This window comes from Opisthorchis viverrini, assembly GCF_000715545.1.
Source record: "Opisthorchis viverrini unplaced genomic scaffold opera_v5_283, whole genome shotgun sequence".
Taxonomy (NCBI): domain Eukaryota; kingdom Metazoa; phylum Platyhelminthes; class Trematoda; order Opisthorchiida; family Opisthorchiidae; genus Opisthorchis; species Opisthorchis viverrini.
The window spans coordinates 515,512-532,107 of record NW_008751942.1 but is presented as its reverse complement, the minus strand read 5'-3'; the positions used below and the strand labels follow the sequence as shown (position 1 = coordinate 532,107).

Here is a 16,596-nt window from a genome sequence, read left to right as displayed (position 1 = left end):
CCTAACCGCAAGGCAGCGGTGTTTGGCGGGAAATGCAAATGCATTACCATTTCTTCGGAACAAGTCGCCACATGTTCCAACCCCCAACCTGGAGGTCCAGGAGACTGTGTTCGTCAGACCTCTAACCACTGACCAGTCTGGTATGAAACCCTGTGAGTGTCACGGGGACACTCCCCAGTATAGCCCAATGGATCACTGAGGTGCATAAGCCGTCACACCACGCTAAGGTCCAGTCTATTCGTGACTGTACGAAAATGGTTGGCGACCTTAAACTCGTGAACTATAAAACGCATCTCGCGGTGCTTGGTCTTTTTCTCCTGGGGTGTCGGCGCCTCTGAGGAGACCTATTACCTACGTATGCTCTGTTTGAACAGGGTTTGGGTAACAGATTTTTCACCGTTGACCCAAATAACACACGGCGGGGATATGGTAAGAAGCTTCTCAACCTCAGAGCACACACCTTTATTAGGCAACAAATTTTCTAATTCCGGTTAGTGCGTGGCATAACCTTTCTCCGACAGTTGTTGGCGCTGCATCACAGGCGCAAGTGATTTGCTCTTGCAGTTGATGCCGGTTGGGGCGTGATGCGTGAAAAAAGCGAAAAGTGGCGAGGCCATTTTTTGTAGCGTAGTCTATTCACATAAATGCAGGCACCGGAGTTCTGTTTCTTTGCGTTACTATACGGCGTCTTCAGGTATTTGACATGTTTGCGTAGTATAGCAGACGGTAACTAGCTGTACCGCGTACGTAATGGAACGTTCCATAAGCGACCAATACATAGCGAGTCGGATCTGTTCGAAAAGTAGACTAGTCGTATCAGGTTAAGGGGTTCGGGTCATGTATCGCAAGCGCCTTGACCGCCGTCTACCAACTCCTTGTTTTAAATTTCAAGTCCTTGTTGGTGAAAGTTCATCAGAGGACAGGCCATGAAGTAGCAACGTGAAGTGAAAGCGGCTAACTTCAAGTTAGCCGGTGTAGGACTTTCGCATGGTCCTGGGTGGTGTCCAGTTTATTCTGCTTATGCATGGTTGGAAACTATAGGACGTGGGACGTAATTAATCCCAGCGGCGAGGGTCACTGTCTGGTTAATGCTTGTCCCACTGTGTCCGGGATGTACCAGGGAGTTTCGTAAAGAAAGTTAGTACTCAGTCCCGATGGTGTCTTGTTCCGATATGGTTCTCAGGTGTGTTTATTTCAGTGGTTTCGGACGGTGGAGAGATTTCGCTCTTTGGGGGCAAAAGGAATTTTGCATTAAGTCCCTACTCCTTCCCTATCTTTTCGAGTCTTGATGGGCCTTCCTCTATGGTAGTATGTCCGATAAACACCGGTTTCTGAAACGGTTCCAACTGTCCACGATAATGGTGGTCATCTCGGAACTTTGCGGACCTGACACCAAGGCTAAACTTCCCACTTTGAACTACAGCATTAAGGGTATGTTATTGCTGCCCGTTTCGGCCTGGATATTGACGATGAATCATACTGCATTCGGGTTTAGCACTTCAAAGTGTTTAGACCAACTTGACTTGAAAGTTATCAGTCCTTGTATTTTCCACTGATATGTTGATATGCTTCATCACATTTTCAGATTCACTGCAAATTCTTAAACAGCAGCTGAGAATGTTTTTAGATGAGGTTGCGCTTTCCCAGCTCGCAACCACGGGCTTGAATCTTCTCGATGTTCAAGCTGCCGTGTTTCATCATTTTGAGGACTTAAGGCGTAAATTTGAGGAAGGAACGGCAGTAGACATTTTAGTTGATGAGGAAGACCAAGAAAATTTGGATGTGAAAACCAAGGAGTGTGTTTGGTAAGTGATATGCTTGAGTCCTTTCACCAAAATCCAGTTTTTTTAAGCCCAAAGTTTTGCTAACACCCAAAGACATCAATCAATATACGCATCTTTTGTCGACCATCGGCAATCTTGAGGGCGATTTAAACGAAGGGACTAACGCAAAACAGAAAAAACGAAGGAAGAATATGGCACACAATCTAAAAGTAAGTTGTGTTCTTGTGTTTCACTAGTGGCTGTTTTCAGGTGGCTCACGCGAAAGTGACCCAAGCTCAATTGCTCATTCAGACCCAACTACTTGATTGCCATCCTTGTGCACACAAATGTCTCCCGGCAGCCTCTGAGCGCCTGGTTTATGAGTCCGTCGTTGATCAACAAGAGACTACGCTTGCCGCTGTACCTAGGCGTTATCGCCTATTGCGCCACATAGTTATCCAGGCTTCCACGGAAAAGGGCACGTTTATGAGTGGACCACAGTCTTCCGTAAATTATTCTGGATTTATTCCCATTCATTACTCATCATCACCAGGTCAAATATACGGTTCTTCCTCCCCACAGTTCTTTCAAGCTATCTTCTTTGGATCATTTTCCAAAAACAGATGACATAGAGGTACGTCTGGTCTTTGTCTTTCCCTTTATAACCATGAGTTTGAGACAATTTGGGACTTAGGGTGTGAACTCTTGGATGAAGGATTTATGTTCTGTCTCCACTCGTTACTTTTCGATTGTTGATACCTAGGTTTGAGCAATATCCTATGCTTTTTCTGCTTCCTACGGCCCATTCTCAGAAATGGGGAATTTGTATCGGATGAACATTCTGAATATAAAATTCGCTATGCGTGGATTCTAGGAAAAGCCTGCCAGCTTTGGGTGAATTTATAAAACACTGGTAGCTCGGGTGTGCTTGTTGACTCATCATCATCATCATCATCATCATCATCATCATCGACAGCATGACATCAGTGTTCAACACCGATGCTTCACTGCCGTTGACACATCACCACTGAGACTTCCCTTTAAGTTATTATCGGACGATGTCAGTGGTACCCTGTTCTTTTAAGAAGGCACGCCGTTGGAGCTGGCGCTGTTTATATAAGTGAACGCTTTTTGGGGCTTAGGTTCCACTGAGAATTATCTATAGGTTCTCACTGGAATTGCATGCCTGTGCCAGACAACGAGGTAGTAAATACGGTTAAAAATGGCGGAAAACGTTTACGGTTTTCCGTATATGGGTAGTTTCACTCCGGGCAATCCTGACAAGACTACATATATCTCACAAAAAGCGTATTTTCACTGGACAGTGTACGCTTCGCCTTCAGTGACTACAGGGTTCTATACTCGGCAATGAACGGAGAATTGAATTAAAAAACGTTCAAGACTATTTATTCAATTACAAACGAGTTGGTCGCATAGCGCACGATGCGACCACAGCCAAGAGTTGTTTTTATACCTTTACTCGTCCACGTATAAGGTCCACGACGTGCTATGAGGGTACCAAACGACAGAAACAACCTACTTATGGAACTGACTCATGAGAAATAGAAATGCCTGTGGAAGTACGCACTCTTGCAAATTGTGTTAATGAGACTCAGTGAAATCTCAACCGAATCCCTTCTGTGGTGTCATTCAATCAGCTATGCTGCACAAAGGCTGCCTCATGTTTCAGTTTGAACCATATTTAAGACGCCGAAGCATTTTCCCTGACATTTACAAGGTTCTTAAAAACTCTTCAAAGGCCCACCATGGGTTTGATGTTCTAGAACAGTGGTCAATAGAACTAACTAGTTCTCCTCATTTTTACTCCGGTCACATTCAATCTGTTATCTGTTGGTGTTTTGGAGGGGGCGAGATGGTTAGAGAGCGAATTTACTGATCGGAAGGTCCGTGGTTCGAACTCGACCTATGCCTTTCGACTTCCTCTGTCCAGGCTTGGGCAACCTGGCAGTATCCCAGCCCTCGTGCTTCCTTCTGGCGGCATGGCATTTAGGCATCGAGAAGGTGATACAGCTGAACGACGGTGTTTCGGATAGTCAGCGGCCACCAGAGCGTTACGCGATTACCACTCGTCACTGGCCACACTTTAGAGACATCAGGTTTACAGGTGCGTCAGGTATGATCCTACACTTCCGAACCAGTCGATGAATTCAGCGTGCATAGGCCTGAGTATTGGCCTAGTCAGTCGTGAGCTTGATACAAATTCGCCCGGTGAAAAAGCGAATGAGCGAGCAAATCACTGAGCCGATCTTAGGTTCCGAAAAGCAGGTTTAATCTGATCCTCGTTGACTCAGTGCTCGGGAATTTTTTAATGCACGTTTTGCGTCTCGACTCGTGGTTTGTGGGCTGTACTTTTTGGGAATGTGCTCTTTTCGGTTTCAAGTGTTTCTTTCAACCCCGAAATTTGAGGTAGACAAATTTTTCGCACTGGGAGGTTTTCTTGATGCTAGACCACCGTCGAACAGTTCAGACAATAATGTCCTACCCACTTTTGTGGGGCGCTATGTGGATGCGCGTTCTCATTACACTCCAACTTACTGTTTACCAGTTGGTTCCGTGAGAGAGAACATTGCAGACAAGATGGTCGAACGGTGTGAATAAATACACGATGCAGTCGTTTCCGTCACATTAATGTGACTGACCTGAAGAATGCCAGTTAGAATGGGTGATAATTGTCCAGTGTCCAAAATAGGTACATTTAATCGGTTTGCAATCCGTTGCATGGTATCATTCTCACCATACTCGGCTGTTAATTCTTCTTTCGTACCAGATAGCATCAAGTTAAAGGAATCCTTTCAACGCGTCAATTCAGTTCAGTTCATCAGCTATGAACCTTGTACCATGGGTATATCGATTCCAGCTTCTACGGTTTCTACCACCGGAAAGTGGATGTGGGAAACGCACGGTCAGGCATTGAAGGCGAAGCTGATATGCCTCCTCCAGTTTGCTATACTCTTAATTCACATTTCGTGGGTGAGTCGTTCAGCTGTTGCACACTTTCGGTGCCTAGTTGCCATTCCCCACGAAGGAGGCACGAGAGCTTAGATCCTGCCAGGTCGCCCAAGCCTAGATAGGGGAAGTTGAGAGGCAGAGGTTGGGTTCGAACCACGAACCTTCCGATCAGTAAATTCGCGTTCTACCCACTTAGTTCATCCCGCCCCATTTCGTAGATGAACTCATGAGGTGATGACCTATTCGAGTAGTGAGCGCCCAACTTAGTGCTGGTCGACCCCATTCGGGGAGTAGATAGTGCGATCGCCGCTTCCGCTGTTACATCGCACTTTATTCGCACATTGGCTGCACATTATCACTTCATTTTTTCAAGATGAATAAACGGATGGTTCCCCGAAAGATTAGAACCAATTTGAAAGGAGAAGTTGTCATTTCGTCCTCCCTTATCAGTCTCCTGTTCGAGCATTCTTCGCTTGCGGGAGTCTACATGCCATTCACTGTGAACAGATCGACTTTGGGTACGTCATGTTTTCAGTGTTCCAGCAGTGACCGATTAACCTTTTTGCTTGCCATTTGAAACCTTTTTTTGTCACGCCAATTTCGTCTTGTTTCCCGCAGGCCATCTTGAATGATACGCAGACTGATGAACTCATATGTCCGTATTAATATCCTATCATCATCACTGGATTAAATTACAGGACCTTCTTAAGCTTGGTGATCTCAGCTTTGATGGTCTTGGATCAGTATAAAAGAATAAATCGTTTAGCTTCAGCAGTCTTTCAGTGCCTAGCTGTTATGCCAACAGGAGATGCACGAATGCTGGGATACTGCCAGTTGTCCGAGTCACTGGATTAAATTACAGGACCTTCTTAAGCTTGGTGATCTCAGCTTTGATGGTCTTGGATCAGTATAAAAGAATAAATCGTTTAGCTTCAGCAGTCTTTCAGTGCCTAGCTGTTATGCCAACAGGAGATGCACGAATGCTGGGATACTGCCAGGTTGCCCGAGCCTAGACAGGAGCAGTTGAGATTCTGAGGTCAGTATGGCGCCCGCAAAACGTTCTCGGCAGGCATTCTTTTTTAAGACACTTTCGTTTATCACATCTGGTTCGCTCAGTAAGCTAGGTAGTGACCACTTTTGCTCCAAAAGAGCGAAGCTATTGAGCCAATAACACCCATGTCGTGCGGCGAAACTATGCATGCTAATACCCAGTCAGACTGCTGTGACAAATTTCCTCTGGTAAATTCGAGGCCACAGGTCGGCCTCGCACGCCAGCCAAATATGAGAATTCGTGAATTAATTTTTCAGCTTGTTACAAGCCATGAGGTCAACTCTGGTGATCAGTTGTGAGATCAATTGCAGCGTCGATTAAGAGCTGTTACCGGTGGCCAAAAGTTACAGCGAAAGTTATTGCTCACACCAAACCTCGCATGCCTTGCGTGTGGTGCCAACTGTAATAATCCACATGCAGTGGCAGTAAGTGGCTATCCTTAACCAGTACTGGAATTGGACCAATCCGCACGTGAGGTAGAAGATACTAACGGGCATCCGTACAAGCGTACCGTTCATGAAGAGATACATAGACAACAAGAAACCAGTTGGAATGCTAGACAGGCAAGGTGGCCTTGCAAGGTCAGAAAGCACCATAATAGGCCGTTAGATGATCGCGTTTGTATGGAGATGGAATGGGCTCTGTGAGCCGGGGTACACCGGAGTTAGTCTGACTGACAATGGACAATGGTGTCTAGGCCCACACAATGGGCGAAAACCACAACGGATGAAACTGCCACAAATGTACCCCCTGTATTGTTCTTATCTGAGAATATTCCTCCGTTTGCTGTTCTTAAAGATGGCCCTTTGCATTTTTGTTGTTGTTGTTGTTGTTAGTTCGGTTCGACCATCGTTAGAACTTTTGCCGTTTCTATCACTTGTTTTCTGCTGCCATTTGTATATTGTTGAAAACCTTCCTTGGTCTAACCTGACCGACTAGAACACCATCGGACTGATTTCATCAGGTTTTTTTTGACAAGGTAGAAACTATCCGAGCTGTACGATTATTGGAGGAACTGGTTCTACCAAATGTTGGGTATCATGGGTAAATTTCTGATAGGTGCCTGGCTGGCAGGCATAATTTTACAGTTTATGACTTGAGTTAGTACTGATTAGGCATAGCATTTCAATAATCAACTAATTTGTCAGCTATAAATCGTGTGCTATAGGCACATTGGTTACAGCTGCTACAGTTTCGATCCCCGGAAAACGGGAAAGTGGAATACAAGATCAAGCCTTGGGAGCGAAGGAATGCTCAGTTTGTCCGGAAGTTGGGTATCAGCTGCTACAGTTTCGAAGCTTTGATGCACGAGCGCCATTGACTGCGCGATTGGGCCATTTTCGTTAATGTCAATGACCACTGGTGATTTAAGTCCCACGGTCCCCATGCAGGGAAACGGCAGTTGCCCACTCGAATTAGTTTACTGGTTAGCGTTTTCCTACTTCGTTGCCAGATCATACATTGTCCACCTCTCGGTCGCTTCCACTCAGCACAGGACTGAGCGAAAAGATCTCTGCGAGGTAGACGATCTTCTGGCGTGCGAAGTGCATGACCCAACCAGCGCAGCCTATGAAGCGAGAGTCCCTTCTTCTTAAGACCATCTGGTGTACCTCAGCATTACTAATGCGATGTTCTCACCAGACCTGACCGATGCTTCGGAGACACCGATGATCAAACACTGACATCTTCCGTATGTCCTCTGCGCGTAGGAGCTGCATCTCTTATCCATAGAGTAGTATGGATCGCACCACCGCGGTCTAAACTCTTCGGCTGAATTTTACTGTGTTCTCCACGACTGTTCATGACTTTCAAAGAAAGTTGGTTTTCATCTTAATGCGTCAATGATTTGCGCTGTATTTCGAAAAGGTTATGCGACTGTGACCATCGAACTAATTTTCCTACCAGGATGGTTCGTACTACATCAAAAGATTACTCCGTCCATCGTGGTTTCTTCTATTAGCCAGTAAAATTGACATGGTCCATTTTTCAGGGTCATCAGTGGGTCATCCTACTATTGAGTTTCATGGGACGGTCTGGTCACGCCCCCTCAGTCCACGTATGCGCACTCGTATGTTTTACGAGTTCAGCTTTCAGACAACTTGCACCGCCGACCTACCTTCATTGACTGATTCTACAAAGGTTGCGGAGCCGAAATCTACTCCCAGCTCCTCCCGCATGTCGTCGCCTGTAGCTAGTGTTTCGACGGTAACTACTCGCAGGTCACTTCGATCAAAGCGAATTCCTCGGACCAGTGTGCGGGAGAATCCTACAAGGTCCGAGGACGTTACATTTAGTGGAGTGAGTTTGTCAGACAGATTTTCACACCCTTTTTTTACACACTGGCTACTGTTTTTCAACTTTCAAAAGTTTTGAGCATGGGTTACATTTCTCTCGGACTCAACTCTTCAAACCCCTTTTTATTTGATAGTTTCCTCATCGGGCGACGGAATGCTAATGATACAGCAGGTAACTCATTCAAGCCCACCTGTGTTGCCATGCCACGTGAAGAAAGTGTGACGGCTGGGCTATTCTGGGGGCAGAAGATTCTAGCCACAGATCTCTTGGTCATCAACTTGTGTTGAATTGGCGTCCTTTACGCGGGTTTTTGTGTGGCGTATACTTTTTGTCTGAATCAGTGAGGATCGATGATTAATTGACAGCTTTAAGAAATTAGGACGTCAGTTGGTAGCCTGACATGACAGCGTCCCGGCGATATTTCATATCTTAGCGGTGTTTCAGCAACTTCTAACGGGTGCCAGCTAGTGTTCTCTCCAAAGTTTGTTTAATGTCTGCTTACATTCGAATACCACGTGACTGGCGTTACGACTTCGCTGTGTTTTTTCGCTCTGGTAGGCTTATCCGGGACCCATAACGACCAGTGTAAAGAACCTACCTTTAAATGAAAGTTGTCCTTACCTTATTGACTGGAATATACCACTTGTGAACATTCACAGATTTCGAAGGCGCCCATGCCAGTTCAGCAAAGGTCACCTGCTCGGTCGAATCCCATGACCACCCGAAGTCGAACAATTAATGCGATCAGCATCTCTTCCACTGACGCAACAGATGACGATACAGATGATCTCGGTAACCTGTCCATTGACATAGATTCGTCCGATAGCAACAAGTAAGATCTTCCCTATTAATGCGCTAATATGCTTTCAGTTGGCTGGTGATTTTGACATGTTCGATGGGACACCCCGCGATCGTTATCAATATCCTTATGATTATTGTTCCGCTCAATTAGCTCAATGATCGCTGTTATTGCCATCATTACTGCTGAGTTTCGCCCTATTCATTTACACCAACCTTATATGAAAACTTAAAAAACCCTACGGTTCCTTTGTGTTCATTTGACTACGGACAAGGTTATACGACTTGCAACTCAAGTGTTTGACATTCAAAACGTGAGCCATGTATTGTTGCTCAGCATATCCTTTCCATTCCGAGAGCCATACCATTTATGAGTGCTGGGCCAATTTCCCCCTATAATACCCACTTGCTTATTTTGTGGATCTTCAGCCTCCGTTACGACGGACTTAGGGATTGCAGCACTTTTCATTAATTCAGTTGAGCACAATGATGGGTTATGAGAAACATCGACACAACCGTCAGCCTTTCCATTGACAAATACATGTTGTGCAGCTGGTCGGTAAACATGTCCACTGGCGTACTGTGGTCCTTCATATTTGTTCTGGCAACAAATTTAGCTGGGTCTCTCTGTCTCTAACAAGGTGAACCCTAATGGTCACCTTTTCTTAATGGACCTCCTGGCTAGCGAATCTCCGAATGAACGTGCGGCTGCTTGTATAGATCCACTACACATGGTCACTCTCTCACGCGAAGTCAATAGATACCGAATAACTGAGAGGCGTTTTGCGGCCATTCTATCCTTGTTGGAAATCATTGCGCATCTTACGAATGTGGAGAGCTTTGATACGGCAACTCTGTGGATAGGAGCTTGGAATTTCTACTCTGCAACAAAGGCTGACCAATAATCAGTGTGATGGACGCCCATTTCGCTTCGCACTACTCTTCCATTCGTTGGACGTGTGATGTGGTTTATCATACATACCGAGAAATCCCTCATGGGGATGAAGGATCGCCTCATCCGGTCGATGGCCATTTATGTAACTATTCTGTCTAGGACAGTATATGGTCTCTCAGCGACTCTTTTTTGTCTTTCTGTGTGCACTGTTGCCTGTGGGCTGTTACCTTGTCCTTAGCAAATCTCAATGCACTGTTGCCTGTGGGCTGTTACCTTGTTCTTAGCAAATCTCACTGTCCGTTCACTGAATTGAAGGCTAGGTTTAAAATACTCTCTTATCCGTGATTCACACTTAGTTACTTGTGAGTAGTTCATCTTCTTACCTTTTCTTGATTACTTTGGCCGATCGTTCACCTTTTCCAGGAGAGCTATTTGTAATCTCACGTCACCTAACAAAACGGCCAATTGGGGAAGCGGATGGGTTTCATCACTGAGATAGATGGTTTTCGGGACTTTTTAGTTACCCGACTGCTGAATTTTCTTCAGCTGATCCCTGCGGCAAGAGCTACCGTTAAGGTTAATGCTACTATTGGGGAATTTTGGAGTTTGGCAGGGCAAGAAAAGTTCATATGTATATTTAGATCTTGGTTAGTACTTTGGATAAGTGATTCATGGTCTATCAAGCCTAAACTCATTTCGAATGAAGGGGGCGTCCTTATTTATTTGGATTCTTGGCTTCGCAGTGTTCGATCGGATGGCTAGTGTTCGCATTCGTTTGTGGATATTGCCCTCTGTCTTCCATCTTCATGGTATATTCCAGCAAGGCATCCGTCATACGTCAAGGCATGTTCATTGAGTCCTACATGGATCGCTGCCAGCTCCCAACGCTAACATGTTCTCTTCCAGTGGGGAGTACTGTGTTGCTCCATTTTCCAATGGGAACCTATTCTCCGGTCATTCCAGGTCATCGCTTTTTCAAGTACCATTTTAAGCCTATGGGTGATAGAACTCGGGCACCCTAAACGTGTTCATTTGACACTCGATGCAGGCCTGAGTATGTTGGATGCCGACATAAATAAATCAGATTTAATGTGGACTTCTGTGGGGATTCATTCGCTGACCGAAACTCAGCTGGACTGCACCCAGACCACCTAGGAAATCTTGAATGATCCAGTATATCTGGTGTTCTGCGCACGGTACCAATACCTGGTGCAGTATAAACATAGTGGCGGGATCCCGCAAGCGGTAATTTATCGGCAGATCTCCAAATTCAGTCGCGTCGTAACCCCGAAGAGCGAAGGCTGACCACTCGGGAATATGAAGCCCAGCAGAACTGTGCATTTCACAGGGATGTGAAATGCACAAACTTATGCGGTTTGAATTAGCGATGCACCGATTGGGGGTTTTCAGAGATAATCTAAACTCATTGGTCGACAGAACCGAAGTGATCAGTATCAGCGCACCGGTCCGTTTTCAGTGATATAGATCAATACTACTCATTCTAGATAAGTCGTTAATGTCATAGGTGATTGAGGTAGCATGGAATCGTTTGTTTGTCTGGAGGTGTTGGTTCATGATAAGAACACTGAAGACTGCAAAGCGAGTTTATTAGCTTAGTCACCGTTGTTGATGGTAGGGAATCATTAATCTCATTTCGCAATCATCTGTTGTAACGATAAATTTAGTACATGTATAATCTGGCATCTTTTTTGTTCTTTATAGTTAGGTGATCCGGAAGTTACTTACGTCGTGTCCGTTGGTTCTTGAGCTAAAAATCTAAACTTGAGATAGATACACTGCAATTCACATCCTTATTTATTCTCCCATTTGTGACTAAGCACAAGCATTCGGTTTGTATTCTGTTTCTATCAAATAGTTGGTTTTGCCATGCGAAATAACGGTGAGTTTCGTGTTTCCGCGCGTGATTTGGCACGATTTCTGCGCAGAGACCATATTTCGATCATAGTGTTTCTCAGATGGAAGTACATGTAGGTTACTTATGTCGTACACAAATGTGGAGTGGTTATCATGTCAGAATGCACAGATAACCTATCCCATCATATTCAAACTAAAGATGCATTCATAGCAAAGACATGACAATGGCATCGTTCGTCGCAATAGGGTTACCGTTATCGGGGCTATGTATTTGATAGATGCAACTCATTGTGTGAGTGCGAAATAGGTCGGGTTCATCGGCCGATCTCGAATACCAGCTTAGCAGAGGGCTCATCGGATAAGAGCACACAATGATTGATGTATAGCATATCAGATTAGGATATAGCCCGTACGATATAACTACTTGAGTGTTCTCAATAGCCAAACCATTGCTTCCACGAGAAATGGCAAAGTCATAAAATCAGATAGGATTAGCTTGTTGCCGTACACCTGTAGGTTATTTGTTTAGAGTCTCAGGGTGGATACTCATAGGCGTGGAGCCCGTATCATCGGATAGGGGTGTTTAAATACACTTTTAAAATTCCTAGACTGACATCTTCCACACCATACAGCTAACGCGACTAAAAAAACCATAAATTGGAATAGGCTATCTTTTTCATTGGTATTGTCCATATATAATTTTTGTTTTCTGGTAACACAGTGTAAAACCTTGGCCATTTTCGCTCTTCATAGCAAACTTTCCGTTTCCGAACTGGCTCTACGGGAGGTTGCCACCAGTTGTACAGTGGTTACACGAAGTTGTCGACGGGATCGGGGTATCAATAAAGCTGATTTGGACAGCGCCCCGGCCTCTCCAACAACAACAGAGGCTCCTGCAAGCCCAGATGTTCCAGATCAAATGGCGGATGGATCTCCTGGTAAGTTTGCTAACGCTGCTCGTTGGGTTAGCTTATTCAGCGGCCACTTTCAAACTGTCTGCACAAGGAAAATTTCGTGACTGACTGTTATGGTCAGTAATTATTGAGAGAGATTATCTAAGGTTTATCTTTATATCAGTTACAACGTATCCTTCAAGGGCCGGGATCACAACGTTTACGGACAGGTCACACTGGATGAAGAATACAGGAACTCCCCACTACTCAGTGAAGTTTGACGGCTATTTGTAAAGACGGTTTTGGCGTACCGGGTGAGTGAGTTAAGACACGTCTAACAACACTGGTGACAGTTTTGCTAGAAATCCCCCTATATCTACATCACTGCCATTCTGGTTTCATTTGGTTGACGGGAGGCTCTGTGAAGGCCCCTGGCGTAGAACAGAAGGGCAATGAATAATGTATCACTAATTGGTGTTAGTCGACTGTGGATCAGACGGTAGTTGATTTATTCGCCCAGCTTAGAAGTTAGCTTGCTCCTCAGTGCGCTAACGGACTGTCTCCTTGTGTGAGGGGTGACGAAACGTTTACAAGTTAATTACCAGGCTGTCTGAGCAGATCAGCTGTCACGTGATCAACAACCAAGGTAGTGGGGCGTGGGTATTATGTGATTTTGACAATCGTGGTGCTTCACCATTCCGGAAGTGCAGTTATCGGCATACTTATCCAGGAATTAAAAAGAATGCATTGGTACCACTTTTCCAAGTTTATCCTCCGAAAAGCGAATGCCGCTGAGAGGCAAGCTGGTAAGTTCTAATCCGATAGTATTACTTTTTGAGAGGCGGAATAAAGGCTAAACTTTGAAAATGGTTCATAAAAGACAGTAAGACGCCTAATTCCTAGGCGAACTAGTTAGTAACAGTAATTCCTCGGACAAATGATGTTATGCCGCTTTGTTTCTTCACCTTCATTTCTAGGGCTTTGTGTCATTCCTTTGGAGCCTATCAGTAGCAGCGTGGATAACAGCGGTCATCGAGGTCCTCCAGGTATGAATGTTTGGCCTAATTTTGGTATTTGTTTACAGTTCCACTCTGATTGCCTTTTCCTGATATGTATGACTATCTTATGAGTGGGATTTTTAATGTCCTCTTTAAGATACTGTACTCTGGACCATCAACCCGTTTATTTTCAAAGCAGCTTTTGGAGGCCTGGAATATACAATATAGTCAAAGCCAAACTACTAATGATTGTGTATGTGTTGTTGACAGTTGACAGTTTTTCAGTGCATTCTTTCGGCCGTTGCGGAACGATATCAGATATTAATCCAGCTTAGACCTGGATCTTGAGTTCCCCCACCCCCTTACATATACTAAGAATATATCAGACAAGATAAACATCAATAGGGGCTGATCATTCAGCCCCTCTACAGTGCTTACCGAATGCTCTCTGCGTGTACATTTAGAGAACAAAGAACTCATATGATACTGAATCAGAGGCAGTGGGAAATTAGAATGTTTTATTGGAATCAGCCATCAAAACGACTTTTTTGTTGGCCTTTGGAAAATGGATTATTTACGTTTGGCGACTGTGAGGCATCGGTGCGCAGCACTGGTGTTTTTGATGATAGTGATTAGGGACGCGATAAATTTGCTCCTACCGAATTCAGCTGGATTCTTCTGGATGTTTCCTGGGTTTTTATGCAGCAAGAACAATGGTTCTCAAACTTTCTGCAGCGATGGACCGATTGTGACTTTCCTGGGTGAGCCACGTATTGGAGCATGGTTGTCAGCTTACTAAGGACCAGTACATTTTTTCTTTATGCAATTACATTCGAAACGCCCCAGCACCTATTGCTGTCTGCTCAGTTGGTGACGAAACTTTTACAGACTAATTGCAAAGTTCGTCAGACAGATCAACGGTCGCCTGATTTACACACAATGAACGCATCCGAGCTACCAACGCTCGGATACATTGCTAACGTAGTAGTTTAAAGTAATGTGGCTGCCATTCTAGTCATTGAACCGACAGTGACTTGAAATGATGAAGTCGAGTGCAAATGCCTATCTGGAGTCTATCACGCTCCACTTGTCTGATACCGGTACAGTCTACTGGTATTAAGATGTGCTGAACTAGACACTGAGAAACCACCCCTGTTAACTGTCTGAAGTTCTCAAATTAACTTTGTGTCTCATTCAACAGCATGTTCAACTCCTTCATCGTGTTACTCATGGACCACGGTTCAAGTGGGACAAATCGATGTGCATGTTCCAGTTTCGAACATTTCATGGTCGTCCACCAGCAGTTGTCTGGTGTGCTGTAAGAAAGCTGTCGGCCATTGTCCCTTGTGGCCTTCCTGTTCTTCCCGCACCAGTGAAGTCTTACCAGGACCGACTCAGGAAGCTCAGGTAAGATGTCAAGTTGGTCAATTTTTTTTATCTTTGGAACGCTGGGTGCTGTATTCTGTGCTCGTGTGTCGATGCCGCTGGTGAAACTGTGCACAACTTACTGTTATCATTTCTTTGAATGACGGTAACACAGAACGGAGCCATACAAACGGTATTCTATAAAAAAACCGCTCAACTTTAGCACCCTTTCGGTGCACAGCTGCCATGCCACCCGAAGAAGGCACGAGGGCTAGGATATTGCCAGGTTGCCCAAGCCTAGACAGGAGAAGTCGAGAGGCAGAGATCGGGTTCGAACCACGGACCTTCCGGTCAGTAAATTCGCGCTGTCCATCTCGCCCCCAACGGTATTCTATCCCCTACCATAATTGCTTTTAATACCAAGAAGTCATTCGTACTTGTTTCTTTCAGAACAAAAGCGTCTGATAAGATGAAAAATACGCTCAGCGTTCGCTTATTTACCTAGGTAATTGACTGGACTTTTTGGGATTTGTAAACATATGGTCGTTGATCTAAACTAATTTTGTGCTTCAGTATTCATCACCACAGTTAACTGGCTCAAAATGAGATTTTGATCCTGGTAAAGGATGACACGCTCGGCACGATAGAAAAAGGAAATAACATAACAACAATGGAGCAAGGTGAAGTGGTAGATTAGAAACGGTCGCCATCGGTTGCTTTCGAGATCCGGTGAACTTATTCACGGAAATTCTCTTATCTAGTAGATGGAATTTGAGGTTTCATTCATTCAGGATAGAATTTATAGTTTCCGTCCTCCAACAAATATCCTCGAGCCCTTAACCTAAACAAAATAAACAGATCGAATCCATGAACGCACGGAAGAGGCACTTTTTTTAACAACACCTCACGTCGGCCGGCTTCTTTGCTGCTCTCTGTCTCTTCATCGCTATCTCTTACTGCTGCTGCATTACCCCAAAAAAATGACAACAGAGCAGGTCCACTCAGGTTGAGACCCTATTTCAGTTTCACTAATGCGTCCTATATTTTGTGTTGAGATCAAGTTACTCGACGTCCGACTGGACTGTGCCCATCCAGTTCGTTATTCGCCCCTTGTGATTGTTTCCATAACCGGTATCATTTTGCAGGTCTCATGGATGAGCCCACTGATGTCGTGGGATAGTGTACTGAAGGTGATTGACATCAATAGCCTGAGGTGGAAATCCGGATGGATGTCGCTATTTGGGAAAGAATGTGTTTCCTTGAGGGGGGATTGAAGTAGAAATCGGTTCCAGGCTACGTAGGTTGTTTCCTCTAAAGGGCTACTTACTTAGGAGAGTGCTCTATTTACGGTCTAATAAGATGGCTGGAACAGAGTGTATGGGAAACTGTCCTTTTGCTACTGAGGGCAGTTTCAATTTGAGTTGTACGGCTCTATAGTTGTCGAAGATGGCGCCGACGAAAATATGGTTTATTGGACGACACTGCCACGAGTGTTATGTCACTTGGTGCACATGGTGTGCACGACATGTGTAGTTCATTTCTTGAATTTCGAAAGTCATTTAATTATCGTTCTTCTGTGGCTTTTGAAAGTAGAACAAACGTATTTGTTCCTGTACTTATACACATTGGTTTGAAATCTTGTTATTATGAGAGCGATTTGCGGCATCCGATGAGCTCAGTAGACTTTATGTAT

The 16,596-nt window shown here is 44.7% G+C and overlaps 2 protein-coding genes across 2 annotated transcripts in view; one reads left to right on the top strand and one right to left on the bottom strand.

The window, feature by feature from the left end:
* Nucleotides 1–357: 357 nt before the first annotated feature.
* T265_09543 (hypothetical protein) overlaps nt 358–16,596 on the top strand; it is a gene marked incomplete at both ends in the record, with an annotated part of 36,789 nt that continues 20,550 nt past the window's right edge. Inside the window, 11 exons of the mRNA XM_009175646.1 lie at nt 358–490; nt 1,586–1,805; nt 1,843–1,993; nt 2,034–2,270; nt 2,317–2,397; nt 5,107–5,251; nt 7,775–8,082; nt 8,739–8,911; nt 12,401–12,585; nt 13,518–13,586; nt 14,740–14,945. Of these exons, the coding sequence (XP_009173910.1) occupies nt 358–490; nt 1,586–1,805; nt 1,843–1,993; nt 2,034–2,270; nt 2,317–2,397; nt 5,107–5,251; nt 7,775–8,082; nt 8,739–8,911; nt 12,401–12,585; nt 13,518–13,586; nt 14,740–14,945 (1,908 nt within the window). The remainder of the gene's footprint in view (nt 491–1,585; nt 1,806–1,842; nt 1,994–2,033; nt 2,271–2,316; nt 2,398–5,106; nt 5,252–7,774; nt 8,083–8,738; nt 8,912–12,400; nt 12,586–13,517; nt 13,587–14,739; nt 14,946–16,596) is intronic.
* Nucleotides 8,333–15,364, bottom strand: T265_14881 (hypothetical protein; the record flags this gene model as incomplete). The annotated part of the gene is given in 3 exon segments (XM_009175647.1): nt 8,333–8,411; nt 15,047–15,301; nt 15,306–15,364. Coding segments are annotated over 3 exon segments (336 nt in total), but the record flags the coding sequence as incomplete, so codon positions are not given.